This window comes from Haliaeetus leucocephalus, unplaced genomic scaffold, assembly GCF_000737465.1.
Source record: "Haliaeetus leucocephalus isolate CR32 unplaced genomic scaffold, Haliaeetus_leucocephalus-4.0 Scaffold216, whole genome shotgun sequence".
In the NCBI taxonomy this organism is placed as follows: Eukaryota; Metazoa; Chordata; class Aves; order Accipitriformes; family Accipitridae; genus Haliaeetus; species Haliaeetus leucocephalus.
Window position 1 is genome coordinate 472,041 of NW_010972652.1, and position 15,377 is coordinate 487,417.

The 15,377-nt window shown below is 38.7% G+C and overlaps 1 protein-coding gene across 1 annotated transcript in view; it reads left to right on the plus strand.

The window, feature by feature from the left end:
* The window catches only part of PCDH15 (protocadherin-related 15), a 369,468-nt gene that overhangs the window by 264,627 nt on the left and 89,464 nt on the right, over positions 1 to 15,377 (plus strand). Inside the window, exon 20 of the mRNA XM_010566632.1 lies at positions 10,701 to 10,817. Within this exon, the coding sequence (XP_010564934.1) occupies positions 10,701 to 10,817 (117 nt within the window). The remainder of the gene's footprint in view (positions 1 to 10,700; positions 10,818 to 15,377) is intronic.

The window sequence follows — 15,377 nt, forward strand, 5'->3', positions numbered from 1 at the left end:
CGAAGCAAAGAAAATAAAGGTGCGTTGGAGAACATATGCAGGATCTCAGCATTTGAGACAGCTGGAATAAAATGTTACAGCAGGACCCTCTCCTCTCACAGAGCATGTTTACTGTACTGCTGCAGAGTGCTGGGGAGTGAGTGGCTTTAGTCTCTATAAAATGCTTAAATTATCACTAGGAGAGAATGGGAGAAGAGGGATCCACAGGTTGTCATTAGGGAGAGGGGAGGACATTTTGGTTAAAACGCGGCTCCACCAGATGTTTAAATAGCCGTGCATATGTGTAGCTGCCACTGCTTTCTCTTCCTGCAGGTATTTACTAGAAATTCACCCAAGTCTTGTTTCTAATGAGCTGATGAGCAGTAATATATCATTGCTTCATTATGGTGGGATTTCATGTTATGGTGAGATTTAATTACAATAATAATGAAGATTTTCTGCCAGAAATTATACAGGTAGTGAAGGTTACACGGAAGATAAAAGACATTAGTGAATCAGTTAAGGTTGAACACGTCATCAGTTTCTAATATTTCTAAAATAAAATTTAAGTTACGTTTTTTTCAATAAAATTACATCCACGAAGTACATTCCTTTCTAACATGTCATGAAAACCATTTCCCATTTAAAGAATAACAGAGCAGTCCAGCACAGCAGCAGCACATAGCTTAAATGAAGGTTAAAAAAAATGAGCTGTATTGCCTCCAAAATGTAACTGCTTATTTATCTCTTTTCTAGTGGCATTAATGGAATAACGGGCATGGTGTTGGACTTCGGTGCCAGTAAACAGTTTTTTGGTTTTGGGGTTTTTTTCAATCTCAACTTGTCTGTTCAATCATCTGCCAGTAATTTATTGCCTCGTATATTCCACTATGAATATTATCCCTTAATTTATATTATGAGCTACTTTAGGGCTTGCTGAGCACTAAATATGAAAGAGACAGTTATACCATGTTAACAAGCCTCTATTTTGTATAGCTTCAAAGAACCCTGTGTGAAGAGGCACTGCACCCTATTACAGACAAAATTCAAAGTGCCACTTCATACAGTTTGTCAGATCTTGTCAGCATCACCACAGAAATTTTGAACTTGCTGCTCAAAGTTACTCAACATTGCTTGATTCTCTAACCTCAGTCCTTCTAAAATAGTCACTGGTTGATACATAAATCTAAAAGATATTTCAAATACGTGTGGCAAAGCTAGGAGTAGTTTTCGAGTAGTGGCTTACTTCAGTGGACTTAATGTAAATGTAAAATTGAAACAGCACCTTGGCAAATCAAAATGTAGGCTCACAAAGGAAGGTGTGCTTGCAAACTTTCTTGTCTATCTTGGAGAATGAATGTACTGGTGAGATGCATGAACCTTAAAGGAGAATACCTTTAAGGGTGGTACGTGTGTATTGTAAGAGGTCAAATTACATAAAGAATGAGAAGGGACTTCAAGTTCTTGATACTCCAGTATCTGGTGAAATTAGGTATTTCTATATTATGCCATGTAATGAGTTCACTTCCCCCTGCCCCCGAAAGCTGCATCCTTCATGAGTCAAAACTTTGAAGACACTTTTTTTACATATGTAATTTGAAGTGGAAATAATCACAGTAGGTTTTCCATCACATATGTGATTATTGATAATAAAGTTAACTTGTTATTGCATTTGTAAAGCTAAGAATGAGTGAGATAAGTGATTTTTTTTTCCCATTATTTTTATCATATACATTAGGAAATATAAATTGGCCTGTGCTCGCCTTCTTCATATAAATTACAGAAACTGACTGATGAAATGAAAGCACAAATTACAGAGGAAACAAAATTGAAAATATCTTAAAAAGGATTATTTTATCTCAGTGATTTTAAGCTCATTCCTAATCCCTTTGCAATCAATTTGAAAGGCTAGATACACCTGGGTGTGTAACAATCTGTCGCTTTGAACCTCTCCACAGAGTTATTTGGGTAAATTACAACGAATCGCTCATTTAAGTTAATAATACCAGTCTTTTAGCTGAAGGATGAGAGCTTGCTTGAAATCTTAAGATCCTGGTTGTTGTCCCAGTTCTGGATAGTATATTAACTGCCTACAGTAGTCCTTTAGGGGATTGTTAGGGGTTATTAAGGCCTGGTGAATAATGTTGTATCCTCTCAGCTTGCATGAGTGTTTGCTTAGTGAAAGAATAGATATAGTTTACACGCATGCATGAATATATATATATATATGTATCAATCAACTCTTGGCTCAAAGTAAAGATCTGTGGTTGTATTTTGCTGTAGCTGTGTACATGATATGGTAGACATTTAAGGGAAGAGGAAAAGAAAATCTTCTAGTAAAGGGATTACAGTTGAATAACATTTTGGTTTTCTTTCAGACAAATAAATTCACCTGTGAGAGAATGGTTTTCTGAAGTCACAGCTCAAATTTTCAGTTGTTTCAATGCCGAGTCTGTGACTCCAAACCCAGAGACCTTGTTTCAGAAGAGCTTTAAAACTTATTTTTAGACTATCATGTAATTTAAGATCACTATGACATGAAAGCATATGAAATTTGCATTTTAATATTTATTATTAATACTGTACATTTGTACTGTTCTGAATAAGGTTGGTTAGCATCATATTGAAAGGCTTTGGAAACTTACTGAGTTTAATAATAGAAATACAATCAAATGAGGATTTGCAGAAATTGAGAAATTACAGAAAGAGTTGAGGGCACTAGATGGCTGTTGTCAGTTAGCATGGACTATCGGAACGGATGGTAAGAAAGCATGGCGCTTATAGATGCTGTAGCTGAAATGCGATGATGGTAGCAAAAATCTCATCCTGTGCAAATGTCAATGAGTGCCATGCTGGAGAGGTTTCTGCCGAGGGACAACCTGCACTTGGCATTTCCTTTAAAGCTAAGCAGAGGTTCGGGAATCTGTTGCAAAGCATAGTGGCATCAAAATTAAAACACTTGCTCAATGAAAGGACTTGCTCACTTGGGCCCAAAAAATGTTTTGTTAAAGGGCAAGATAAAGCTTTGTGGCAGAGGTCAAAGGTATCTGGGTCGCTGCATGCTTGTTCTAAAGGGTTCACTTCCCACTTCCCTGTTTTTTCATGAACTAGTAGTTAACAGAAGAAGAAGTTGAAAATTCTTGTGAGAGATCAGTGTGAGTGAGGCTGCTCCACGCAGAGGGATGAGCCGGAAGCCAAGGGTGACCAAGTGTGGGCAGGGCTCTCCCCAACTGGGTGCAGTCCCTGCGAGGGCAGAGCCGGGCAGGCAGACCAACAGGCTCCATTGACAGCCCCAGACATGGTGAGGGCATGAACCCGGCCTGGGGTCTGTCCAGGGAGTCCAGCCAGGACCAAAAGGGGATGGGACCAGAAGCAGGATTGGAGACTGGTATCCTGTGGCATCACTGGAGCTGAACTGAGGGCTCCAGCTGAGCTGAAATGGGGTTCTGGGCCCAGAGGCAGGGTTTTGGGGGGCCTAGGATGCCCTTAGGGCCATGATATCTTGTGGCCTTTAGGGTTTTTTCATTCTGCTCCTCTAGTAATAAAATACCTTGGATTTTTTTTTTAAATAAGGTGTTGAGTGACATCTTTCTGTGTTTAAAGAATGCGGAAGAGGAATACTGATTTTCAAGTACAGTGATACCCCTTTCCCTTCAGTAGAAGAGAGTTTCACAGATATAGTAGAGGAATGTAAAATGTGCCCTTGGAGGTCCCCAAACAGCAGGGGATTATTAAACACTTGGAGGCAGCTCAGATGGGAAGTCACTAGCTCTGGCAATGTGCACGTAGACTTAAGTGGCAGATGCTCAAAACAAAATGACAGCAGAAAATTACAGATACATATCTGTAGTTGTAGAAGAAGATTTGGAAGGTTTGAAAATTTCAGTGTGTGACATATGCTATGCTTTGAAGTAATAAACCTTTTTACTTTCTCTTTTTGTAGGATTGTGTTATGTACATTTAACATCAGTGGAAGGAGGGATCACTTTAAAAATACATTTTTTCCCATTTATTACACTTGTGATAAAAGCCAGCAAACTGCAAAAGGAGCTGTAAATGCCTAATATGCACTTATTAGCTCAGATGCTGTTCAGTCACGGTGTTTTTTATAGCAAGGGAATGTTGATTTCCACTTAGATATAGTTGACTAGAAACCTTGCTATCAGCAGGTGTAATCAAAGAGTGCGGTACTAAAGTAGTAGGAAAAGCACATGGATGTATTTACAAACTCTTTATGTAAGTATTTACAAATGAAGGAAACGTAATATTTAAGAAGCTAACAGACTCAATGAGTGATTTTTTTCAACAGGTCAGAAGTAGGAGAGTAAAACATTTCCTCAGACTTTTAGAATCTTTATGGCAAGATGTTTTCTGCTTAGCAGTTGAGGAGAGAGGCAAAAGAAAAGGGAAACTGTGTGCAAAATTGTATTTGTAATGCAGGCTCCCCAGGTAGGCACCTCTACACACGTACTCTGTTGATAATGGTAAAAATCATCTATACAGTGTGATTCTCTTAGTGGTCTAGATAAATCAACAGGATCTGTGATTTTGGTGTTCTTTGACAGGAATTTTTCCTTCTGGAACTGTTCAGCAGATTAGTAATTAGATTTTGCTGTTACACAATTACAGCTATTTTAATAAATAATCAATACTTGATTATAATTAGGTCACAATCTGAAAAAAAATCCAGGAATAAAAATATCAGACTGATTTTATAAGCTGCAACACCCCCTCCCCCAAAACCTAGATGACTAGATGTGAGAAAGTATAACCCTGTTTTTATAAGAAGGAAATTGGGAGAGGGTAAAACAGGTTGATTTTTGTGCTTGTTGGGGGAGGAGAGGCTTCACTCCCATTTGGTAGGGCTGCCCTCTAGTGCACTGCAGGCTAAAGGCAGCAATTTTTTCAGTACAGTAACAGGGTTCCCTTTGTAGCATAAAAGGGCATTTGCACAAATTATTATGCCTGAGATAGATATAGATATACATATTTACATATATATCAAATATATTGGAGTGTCATCTGGAGTTGCTTCTGTTTGTGTGGAGATAGCTGATGAAAAATTAACTTCTTACTCTTCATTTTTCTCTTACAAAACAAGATTTCTACCAAAACACATTTTCAAAAAATTTTATTATTCTTTAGAAAGTCTTTAGGTTAATGGTAATACTGAAATCGGACAAGTCTGTCACTCATTGTGATGTTGCATTTTGTTAATTGAAACATGGTAACAGTCATGAGCTGCAGCTGTAGTTCACTAGAGTGAGAAGGGGCCGTATCCTGAGCTCATCACAACTGCCTTGCTCTCAGCAACCAGCAGGAAGGAGCTGGAATCCCGGTCTGTCTGGCTTCTTCCTTCGGGCAGGATTCTCCAAGTATCCTGGAACTGCCATAGCAACTCTTCGTGCAGTTGACCTTCCCAGCCTTTGCTGCTCAGGTTATGTTTTTGAAGGGTGGGATTTGTTTTTTATACACATATATCGATCCTTTGGGAGGTGGATCTGCAGGATCCACTACGAAGTCAGAGAGGAACATGGGACTGCTCCAGTTTGTGACAAGGACTGTCGTAAATCCTGGTGACTCCAGGCTGAGCTAGGGTAGCCTCTGCTCACTGCCTGTGCGTACGTGGATCTGTGCTGTCCGTGCTGTGCTGCACACACAGGACACCCTGAGCTGTATGCAATTCAGATGAAGTTAAGGGGCAGTGATGGTGCAAGGAAGAAGGCAGGCGTTTGAATCTGGTGTGTGTGTTTCCCAGGCTAGTCAACGAGAAGGAAAAGGGGATTATTTCATCCTGATGTGAAATGCTTGTATTCTTAACTTAGTGGAGTATGAGCATTAAAGGTCTCTTGGTGTCCCCATAAATCAAAAATATATTAATGTCTCTGAAGTCCATTTAAGTTTACAAGTTAATTTTATGCCGGGAAGGCTGTACTGCAGGTATTTTTCTTCTGCTCTAGTTGTGTATTGCCCTCCCACGTCGGCAGTCACCACCTGTCTAGGTGCACCTAGTTTAGTATTAGTGCATTACAGCTAGTGACTGTCTTAATGATTTTTAAATTACATATTGATTTGCTCCTTAATGCCTTTCCTCCTCCATGCTTTGTTTCTCCTCATTGGCATTCCTAGATGACTATCTTAGTTCACCAACATTTTTGCTCAGCATTTTCATAATCTTTGCAGACAGGTCAATATATGTTTCCTACAAACCTTTTGGTAAATAACAACCCTTTAAATCTTGTGAATGAAATGTGTCTTGTTCAGAGGATAAGGCAGTTGGTCAGGAAGTGGGATCATTCACATGTGAAGGGTGACATCCGAGTTAATAAATGAGTTGGCATCAAGAAATCTCTTAATATGTCTTCATTTGCTTTTGAAGGTACTAATGTGGATTCTCAAGAACAATAGTATTTGAGCATCTCTCCCATATTGTGCTTTCTTTATGCTTGATGCTTAATCTTGGTGCAAGGGAAGCATGTAAGGATGTGTCCTGTTCTGCTTTAATGTGCTGCCCAGTCTGAGCAATGTGAAACAAAACTGAGCAAAAAAAGCATCTATGATAGGGAGAAAGCTTTGGGGTTTTAATGCTTTGACTTTGTCTCTGGTTTGTAAACAAAGGTGTATAAAAATATAATAAATCTGCAGCTAGATGAGCAGTGACACAGAAACTGTTTTGTATTTATATATAAATATGTGGCTGCTATTGCTTTACTGTCAAAGTACACAGCCCAAGTATTCTCAAGTGAGATCTATAAAGAATTCATTACCTTTATTTTCCATTTACATATTTTTGTGTGTGTCTGGTAGTTAATAGCAACATGGATTTATGTGACTGAAGCAATGAACTGTGAACAGTTGTAAGATGCTGCAGTTAGGCCACAAGAGCAGGCGTAGGATTATGCCCCAGATTTAAAAGGTGATTACACTACTTCTTACTACCACTTTGTGGGAAGTTACTACCTTATTCCTAATCTTTGGTTAGGGTTTGCACTCATAAAGCTGCATCTATTTCTATGCAAAGTCAGGTTTAGTGGTGTCTTAAGCGCAAGCCATCAGGTATGGAGTAGTCTTCAATCATTTAGCTGTGCAAAAACATGTCTGTGTCTTTGGTCTCCAGTGATGACGGAAGCCCAGTATTTTCTAAAAATGTTACGTTTTTGTGATAAAAACCTGAAAACTCACTCTATCTGTCGGAATGCTGAGCACTACGCACTGTTAAGTCCACTTCAATGAAGAAAACTGGGCAGGAGACCTTGACTACAGGGGCACAGGTTTTGGGGGTGGGATGGGGCAGATAATGCCCATGACCTCTTGAGCTATCCATAGAATATACAGTGTGCTTTCTTTCTGTGTTCTAACAAAATCAGATCTAGACTGTATTCCATCCTTGGTGGTGGTGCTTTTTGCCAGAAAATCAATAGTTTGTGACCTTTTTGGTACTTTTAAGTGCCCATAATATGTAAAGAGAAATTATACCAGGTGAAGGAGAAGATAATATTGAATTTCTCTAACATGTCTCTAACAAAATCTCTACTTACTCTATCGGGAATTGCCCAGAAGAGTAGTTTCTTCCTACTGTGACTTTTACTAGAATAAAGAAAACATTACAACCAAAAAAAAGCCCATTTCAATGTCATCTGCGTGTTTTGCACGTTAAACCTTCTGCCTGCAAAAATCCCTGTTCTGCTTCTAGCAGTTATTCGTTGTAGACATTTGTGATGAGTACATGAGACTTGATCACCTGTCTGTAATGACGGTCTTGCTCTCTGAAGTGCACTTATTGCAGCTGCATAATGAGAAGACCTGTGGTGATTCTTATGGGGAACTTTTATTTTGTTAAAAGTGGAAACATTTAAGCTTGAACTCCGCTATAAAAAAATAGTAGCTGCTTTAGGGTTCGGGAAGAGATGACCCAGGAAGAAAAGCACGTGGAGCAGTTTCAGTCTAGTTATGACTGAAACATTTGGCGCCTATTTGGATGGCTTGGCTAAGGTTTATGAGGCACAATTGTGCATAAAGCTTGTCTTAGAGGGAAGATAAGTTAGAGAGGCAGAAGGCTTTCTGTGTCCTACTTTATGCTTTGCTTTGTATTCCTGTGTATTTTGTACTGATCCACGTATCTTGAAAAATAGGTGCGTTAAGTAGGATGAATTAGTCATTTTCTATAGCAGAGGATGTAGTGTGTCATCTTTAAACAGGATTATTCTTTCCAATACCTTAAGTCACAGATTTTCAGTTGCTAAGGTCACATAAAGGTATTCAAAAGATAACAAAAACATCACATGGTGATTCTCCCCACCCCGCAGTGAGAAGACAGCAGAGCGTGATCTCTTGCTGCTACGCCAAAGGAAAAAGACCAGATAGGGCTATGGATTTGCAGGTGCACAGAGAGAGATGGATTCAAAATAAATGAATAAATATAGGTGAAAGGCTGGGTTATTTCAGAAACTTCACCTGCTTCATGGAGGTGATCCTAAGCATCCTGATCATGGGAAGCAAAAGCTGCAAAAAAATGAGTTATCATAAGCATAGTATCGGGTCATTACCCCAGATGGAGACTTCATATGGAAGGCCAGAAGGTGTCTTCTCTGTGTGCGTGCACCTTTTAAAAGGTTATGTATCTCACTGGAAAACTTTCAGGGTCTACAAACCAAAACAGTTCCAAAGGCACTGATTTACACAGTTGTAAGACCTATGCATGTAGTGTTCTATCACATTGCTCCTATCATACTGGAGATTATTTTTAATATTCCATGCCTAGGATTTCTGTATTCATACCTACTTTGTGTCTGCTTCAAATAAAGTAATTCCTTGCCTTTTCTTTGAGGTAGAATGGCTGTGAATGGAGTCTTATAGTGTGAGATTGCTGTATGATATTGGTTTCTTTGCCACAGTGATATATGGCTCTGGAGTGGAGTTTCTGGGAGCAAAATGGAACAAAAGATAGCTTATTTTACAAGCACAATGTCACTTTGAAGAGTTGTGAGAAACAAGATTATTTATGTAAAATAATCCTGGGTATTTAATTCTCACATGAAGTAAATTATATTCTTGCAAACAGGTCAAGAAATTGAAATTATAAGATTCAGTGCTTGTAATTCCATGCCAAAATGCTAATCCGTTTCAACTTGGATGTTTTTCCAAAATGTTTTCATTTGAATGCACTCCTAGTTTGAATTGCCTAGTAGTCACTTTTTGATGATCCAGTTGTCTCTTTGAAAATCTGAAAATCAGAGAAAAAGCATTTCCAGTGCCTTGAAAGGTCTGCAATTCAAGTCTTCAACAGAACAGAAAGCGTTAATCATTCAGGCATTTACTACATAGACTTGTAACAGTCTTTTTTTTTTTTTTAATAGACGTTTATTATACTGTTGTTTCCTCTGGTGAGATATGCATGAATGTTTTAAATTATTGTGTAATATAGCACGCTAGCCAGTATCAGCATATTGCATTTGCAGCATGAAGAGCTGTGACAACAGGTAGAGGCATCATTGTATAAACTTTGAGTACCTGTGTTTGTGTGGGTTACCTAAGAGGTGTCTGGCACCTGTATTCCCCCAGAGCTCAGGCACACATTCTGCTTTAAGGGGAAAAAAGTCTGCTCTTCATTTGTGGATCAGTAAAGTCACTCTTGTGTGCTGAAGGCATATGATGCTTCATATTTGTTCTGAAAAAAAACCCAGAAAATTTCATTGTTATCCATATGCGCAAAACAAGGGAAACAGTAGTATGCAAAAACATGAACAAATCGGTTCTCAACAGAATTCAAGCTAGGGAGGTAGCTCTGCAGAAAAAAAACCCCCCTAGAAATTGGTTTTATTAGTAGAATAAAGATTGTGATTTAGACATGTATGTTTAATTTTTTTAAAGGAATTTGCAGATAAATTTTCTGGAACACTCTGTGAGAGAATTTTGACAAAAAATTATTTTCTGACACTTATGACAGTCAGAATGAGTGCCTTTTTAATAATCCGTGATGCTGGTTAAGTTTCTAAATGTTCGCAGCTCCTGATGCATGGGGCATCATGTCACTGAGAGCTGCATCTACCTTAGTGCCAGCTCGCACAATCCCACACAGCTGGTGTTTGGGTGATGTTACATCTTTCGCACACGGAGGTACCCATGAATGTGTATATACATATATAGCTGTGCACACATATATAGGTGTGACAGTATATACGTATGTGTGTACACACACTACTACGTCAATGAAATTGGGCTTAACGCAAGTCTTTGAAGCTTCTTTTTGAACAACGTACACATCAGTCTGAAGAACACTATCTTAAGCTCTCGTGAGGTGTTGGTACTCATCTGACGTTATATTTTCTATTCATTTATTGCATATTAGAGGTAACAAACACTGTCAAGCAGCAGCAGCTCATTCATTTTAGAAAATTAGCAAAGCCCTGTTGTGGCCCACTGCTTGAGAAGCAGGTGTCATGGAAATCTCTGCTTTGTTTACTTGTGAGACTGTGTGTTTTTCTGCAGAATTTCCTTCTGTTATCTGTCTCACATGAATATTTTTTTTGAAACTTTGCTACCTGCCCGTTGTGTGCTAGTTTTGTGTGGTGGAAATGGAATTGAGAGCCGAGAGAGACTAAATGGCAAATAGGCTCCCTAATGAGGAAGGAGTGATTGGGTAGAATTTGAAAAAAATGATTGTGAACACGTCTATAATTTTGTTTGAACTTCAGAACTAAACTCTTAATTATGTTTTGCAGGATATGAATGATTACTCTCCAGTATTTAGCAAAAAGCTCTACAGGGGAATGGTTGCTCCTGATGCAGTCAAGGGCACTGTTATCACTACTGTTTCAGCTGAGGATCAAGATCCTCCGGTAAGCAAAAAGGTTCTATTAATACTCTGCACCCAAGAGAGAAAAATCTTTAACCCTCACAAGTGACCTAACTCTCTGAACAACAAAGGTGATTATTATGAGTTTCACAGAGCAGTAACTCATACATTTTTTATGTCTGCCTGTCCTTTGTCGTTCTGGACAGAGGCTGCACAATGATTGTTCCTGAAGCTGGCAAATCAATGATACAGCTCCTTTCTTCAGGAAGATTTTTGGAAAGCTCTTTATCTGACTTCACAGTATAGATGAATAAGAGGAATAGGCAGGAAGGGAAGCCGTTCTTGTCTTTGGTACAGTTCTGTAGCTTAAAGAGGAAACAGAACACAACTTTGTAAGATTGTTGCTTTCTTGATTTTGCAGTCATTGTGCATTTCCAGTCTGAGTCATCACAGGGTTATGTGGAACTGTACAGCTCACCAGCCAGCCCTATTGGATGAGCAGCATTTGAGCCGTGTGCACCTATTTTGGGGATAAAGTTTATTTCTGCCACTGGCTTTTATGCTGTTCCCTGGTGAAGCACTTGATTGACAGAACTGGGCACATATTTTTGACTTGTTAGCTATTCTAAAAGGTAATATCAATTTTTGTAATCAGAGGTTGATGAACATTGGTGACCAGATGATACATTGAGGACAATAAAAGCCAAAGATGTTCTGCCAGCCAGGTTTAATTTTTAATTGTTAGTATTTGGCATATTAAGGAGAATAATCCTCAGGGAGAAGAGTTCAGAGAGAATGTGCCATGCATGTTAAAATGATGGCAGTGCTTTGACACAAACCAACTGTACCTTAGCTAAATCTGCTACATAGTAATTTATTTACCACCAAGGACAGAAATGCTAAGGCAGTGTTTCTGTAAGGACAGACCTGCTATCCCCTTGTAAAAGGTCCTGACACACAAAGGTAAGTAAATTCCCTGTAGGTGATATGTATCAGTCAGGTATTACTTAACTTGAAGGCATTTAAGGTAGTTTATAACAGCTGAAGATCTGGACTATTGTTTGTTTAAAGTATATGGAAGACAGTATTATCAAGTAGGTAATGAATAGCAGTCGTTATCAATTAATAGTGCTACAGAGTATTGAAGGGATGTGGCAGCAGAGGACATAGACATCATTTGAGCAGTAAACAAAAGAAATGGAGAGAAGTCTGCCTTAATGGCTGGTCTTGGACAATGTGAAGGGGAGTATGAGAGATGTTGGTGCCTGATTTTGAGCGGTTGGCTTGCAGAATGGAGCCTGAGGTGTGTGTTAAGCTCCTTCCATAAAGCACAGGCACATTAGAATAGGGTCCCAACCAGCCAACATATTAATCACAAATCTGCTTGCTTTGTGAAGCAGAATAGTCAGCTCATGTATACATTAGACTGATCAGTAGAGGCAAGTGGGAATTTCTAGTGTCTTGCTTTAGAGATGCTTTTAAAAATGCATAGCCTAGGACGGTTCTCTTCGTGGCAGGCACCTACATTTTCCTTCAAAGACACATCTGGGTGTACTCATAGCTTTTAGCATGCAGCAGGAGAAAGATGATGTAGTAGCGGTAGTGCCTGCTCTCCTCCCTTTATATCTTGTTATATTAACGTTGCTAGGAAAAGCCTTTCCATAGGATGTTAGAGGCCTAGGCTGCCTTCCCTCCACTGACTGAAGGATTCAAATCTTTAGCTCTGTTTCCATGTAAAATATCTTAACTACCAGGAAAGAGGCTGGCCACAGTTTCTGACAAACTTGAGGTATATCTGCAGGTGTGTGGAAGTCTTCCAAGCTAGGAAGTTGCTATAAAGGTAACAAGCTGCAGCACCTGTGAAGATCAGGGACATGCAAGGTTAACCAGACTTGTACCCACAGCACCTGGTCCTTTTCTGGACTGGAACCATTACGCTTAAGCAAGGGGATATATCTCTAGTAGCATTATAGAAGTTTAAAATGTAGAACTCCCTGCTACAGCCCTTCAGAGGGCTTTGTAAGTGTCCATATTTTTGTGGCCTCCCTACACTGTTGCTCCCACTGCCTGTGGAAGTCTGGTGCTTTTGTCTGACCTCCTTCACTGTTCCCTGGGGCACACCAGGCCTAGGCTTCCACCATCGTCTTAGTCACTGTTTAAAGCAGTGATTTGCAGGGAAAGGTAGGCTTCATTGCTCAGATGTGCTGGAAAACAATTTTTAAATTGATTTAAGACTATTTGATTCTACTCTGTGAATGACTTTTACTGTCATGTTTCATGAATGTCTTATTCTTCCATATGGTAGGTGCAATAACCTGGGTATTACAGAATGGAAATTGAGATCAAAGTGGGCAGAGTTTCTGGGTAGCATTAGAAGACCGCAAGGTTTATGTTTACACTATATATTGCACAAAGGTATTTGCTCATTTTACTAGCATTTCTTCCTGAATAAAGCACTCGTACTGCTGGAGTACTACCATTAAATTAGTAAAACTTGCCTGCACATAAATGGGTCTGAATTGCATTCAGCATTTCAGGGAGTTCAGCAGATGCTGCTTAGCTGGAGAAGATTCTCTGTTGCTCTCCCTCAGAATGACTTGGGTACCAGGGAGACAGGAAACACCATTTCCCTTCAGGATCGCTCATCCTCAGCAGTTAGCAGCAAATAATTCAAAAGGAAACACTCTGCCCATATCACAAGTGGAGCTGCTTCACAGTGATCTGCCAGTGGAGAGTGGGGAAAACTGCCTGTGCATACTGTTGGAAACTGTGTGATTTTTTTGATTGCCACAGTAGAAATCTAAAATACACAGTCCTACGGACCTGTCTCTGCTCCTTGCACCAGTACGTATTTGTTCTAGCAGGTTTATCATACTGACCTTTGAGAAAAGTCTGCAGAAAAGGATGTTAAGGATCAACGATACTGTGCAAGAAGATGAATTTCTATTCCATGGAAATTTCAACATAAATGGGTTAGTGAAGGTAGAAAAAAAAAAAAAATGTTCATTGGTGCTAGAGAATCACTTGTTAACTTGCTTTTTGTGCAGCTTTTATTTAATAGTATCTGTTGCCTTAAAACAAGATATTCTGGTCACAATAAAGTATTTCCCCATTCTGATGTAAGCTCCATTTTATAATCCCTGGATTTAATGTATCTCAGATATCGCTGAGATACTGGAGGAAGCAAAATAGTTCAGAAACTAATTAACATATATTTATAACAATACTTAGTCCTGTGGAATTGGCATTTCCTAATGCACAGTTATTTGCTTATTTTCCTAATGCAAGTGTTCCACTTTTTCTTTTAAAAAAACCCAAAACCTCCTAACTTTCTCCTTTTCTAACATTTCTGTCACTGTCACTTGAACAGATAAATGTAGAAACTGGACATGGATAATCTTGCATGCTGTTTTGTACAGTGGGTAATGACAGCCATCTCTGGGTGGTATGAGAATGGCAGAATAAAAACCTGACTAAAGTGCCTATTTCTCCCAGATTCCTTTCTTGTGATTTCTTCATATATTTATATGGATTTCTTTTATATAGGTTTGAGTGTTTTATGTTTGAAAGATGTGGGGATCGCTTCTACTTCTGTGGAGAAATCTAGGCACATGCATGAGAGAGAGATCAAAATAACTGAATGTGGGATCTTGTTTATTACCATTATAACAGGCATAAATGCATATGACAGTAATGTTAAGATAATGTTCTTCAAAATCAACTGTTGCATTTCTTTGGTTTTTATGAAGACAGAAATTAAGCTACCCTTAGGCATTCAGTGACTACAATAGCCATAAAAGTTAGCCAACTATGGAGGAAAGCTTTAAAAATAGGTTTTGAAAGTTGGGATTTTATTTCAAACTAGTAGCTGATAGTTTTTACTTTTAAAATAAAAAAAAAAGAAGATAGAGAAAACCATCAGGCATAAATGGCTTTGTTTCTTTTTCTGACTGAGCCAACCTGTTTAGATGTTTTGTGCTAATGGCAAATTTGTATTATCTGGAGCTGACTTTGACATTAAGTGGTGTCACAAAGTATTTGATATGAATTTACCAGAAATTGTTTTAAAAAACACACAACCTTTTCTCTGTTCAGCAAGAGTACCTTCCTCTAAACTTGCCTTAAGGGAAGGAATATTCTTAGTTATCATCATCAATACTTTAGTTGTGTGTTTGGGTTTTTTTAACCTGGTGGAATCTTATTTGCACAGTACTAATACACCTATTTTATCAGTTCAGGAAAAGAAATATATACCTATTAAGAAAATAATTGTGGCTTTAAAATACGGCTGATTATCAGGGCAGGTCTAATAAGAGTCTAACTAATTTGAAGTATCCATGCCTGAATTTTTCTGTTGTCATTTTACAAGTAATGTAGACTATTCCCCTGTCAACATTAAACTCAGCCCAGAACAAAAGACAAGTTAGATTTTTTTCATCATCTGCAATAAAAGCTTTTCAGACCTAATCAGCTCTTCAGAGACTGCCTGCTATCTTCAGCAAATCCCAACGTTGCTCTGCATTGTCAAATTAATATGGATGGTATGAGAATCCAAATGGAAAAGCTCAGCACCTGCATGTGATTTCTCTGCAGGTAAGGCAAA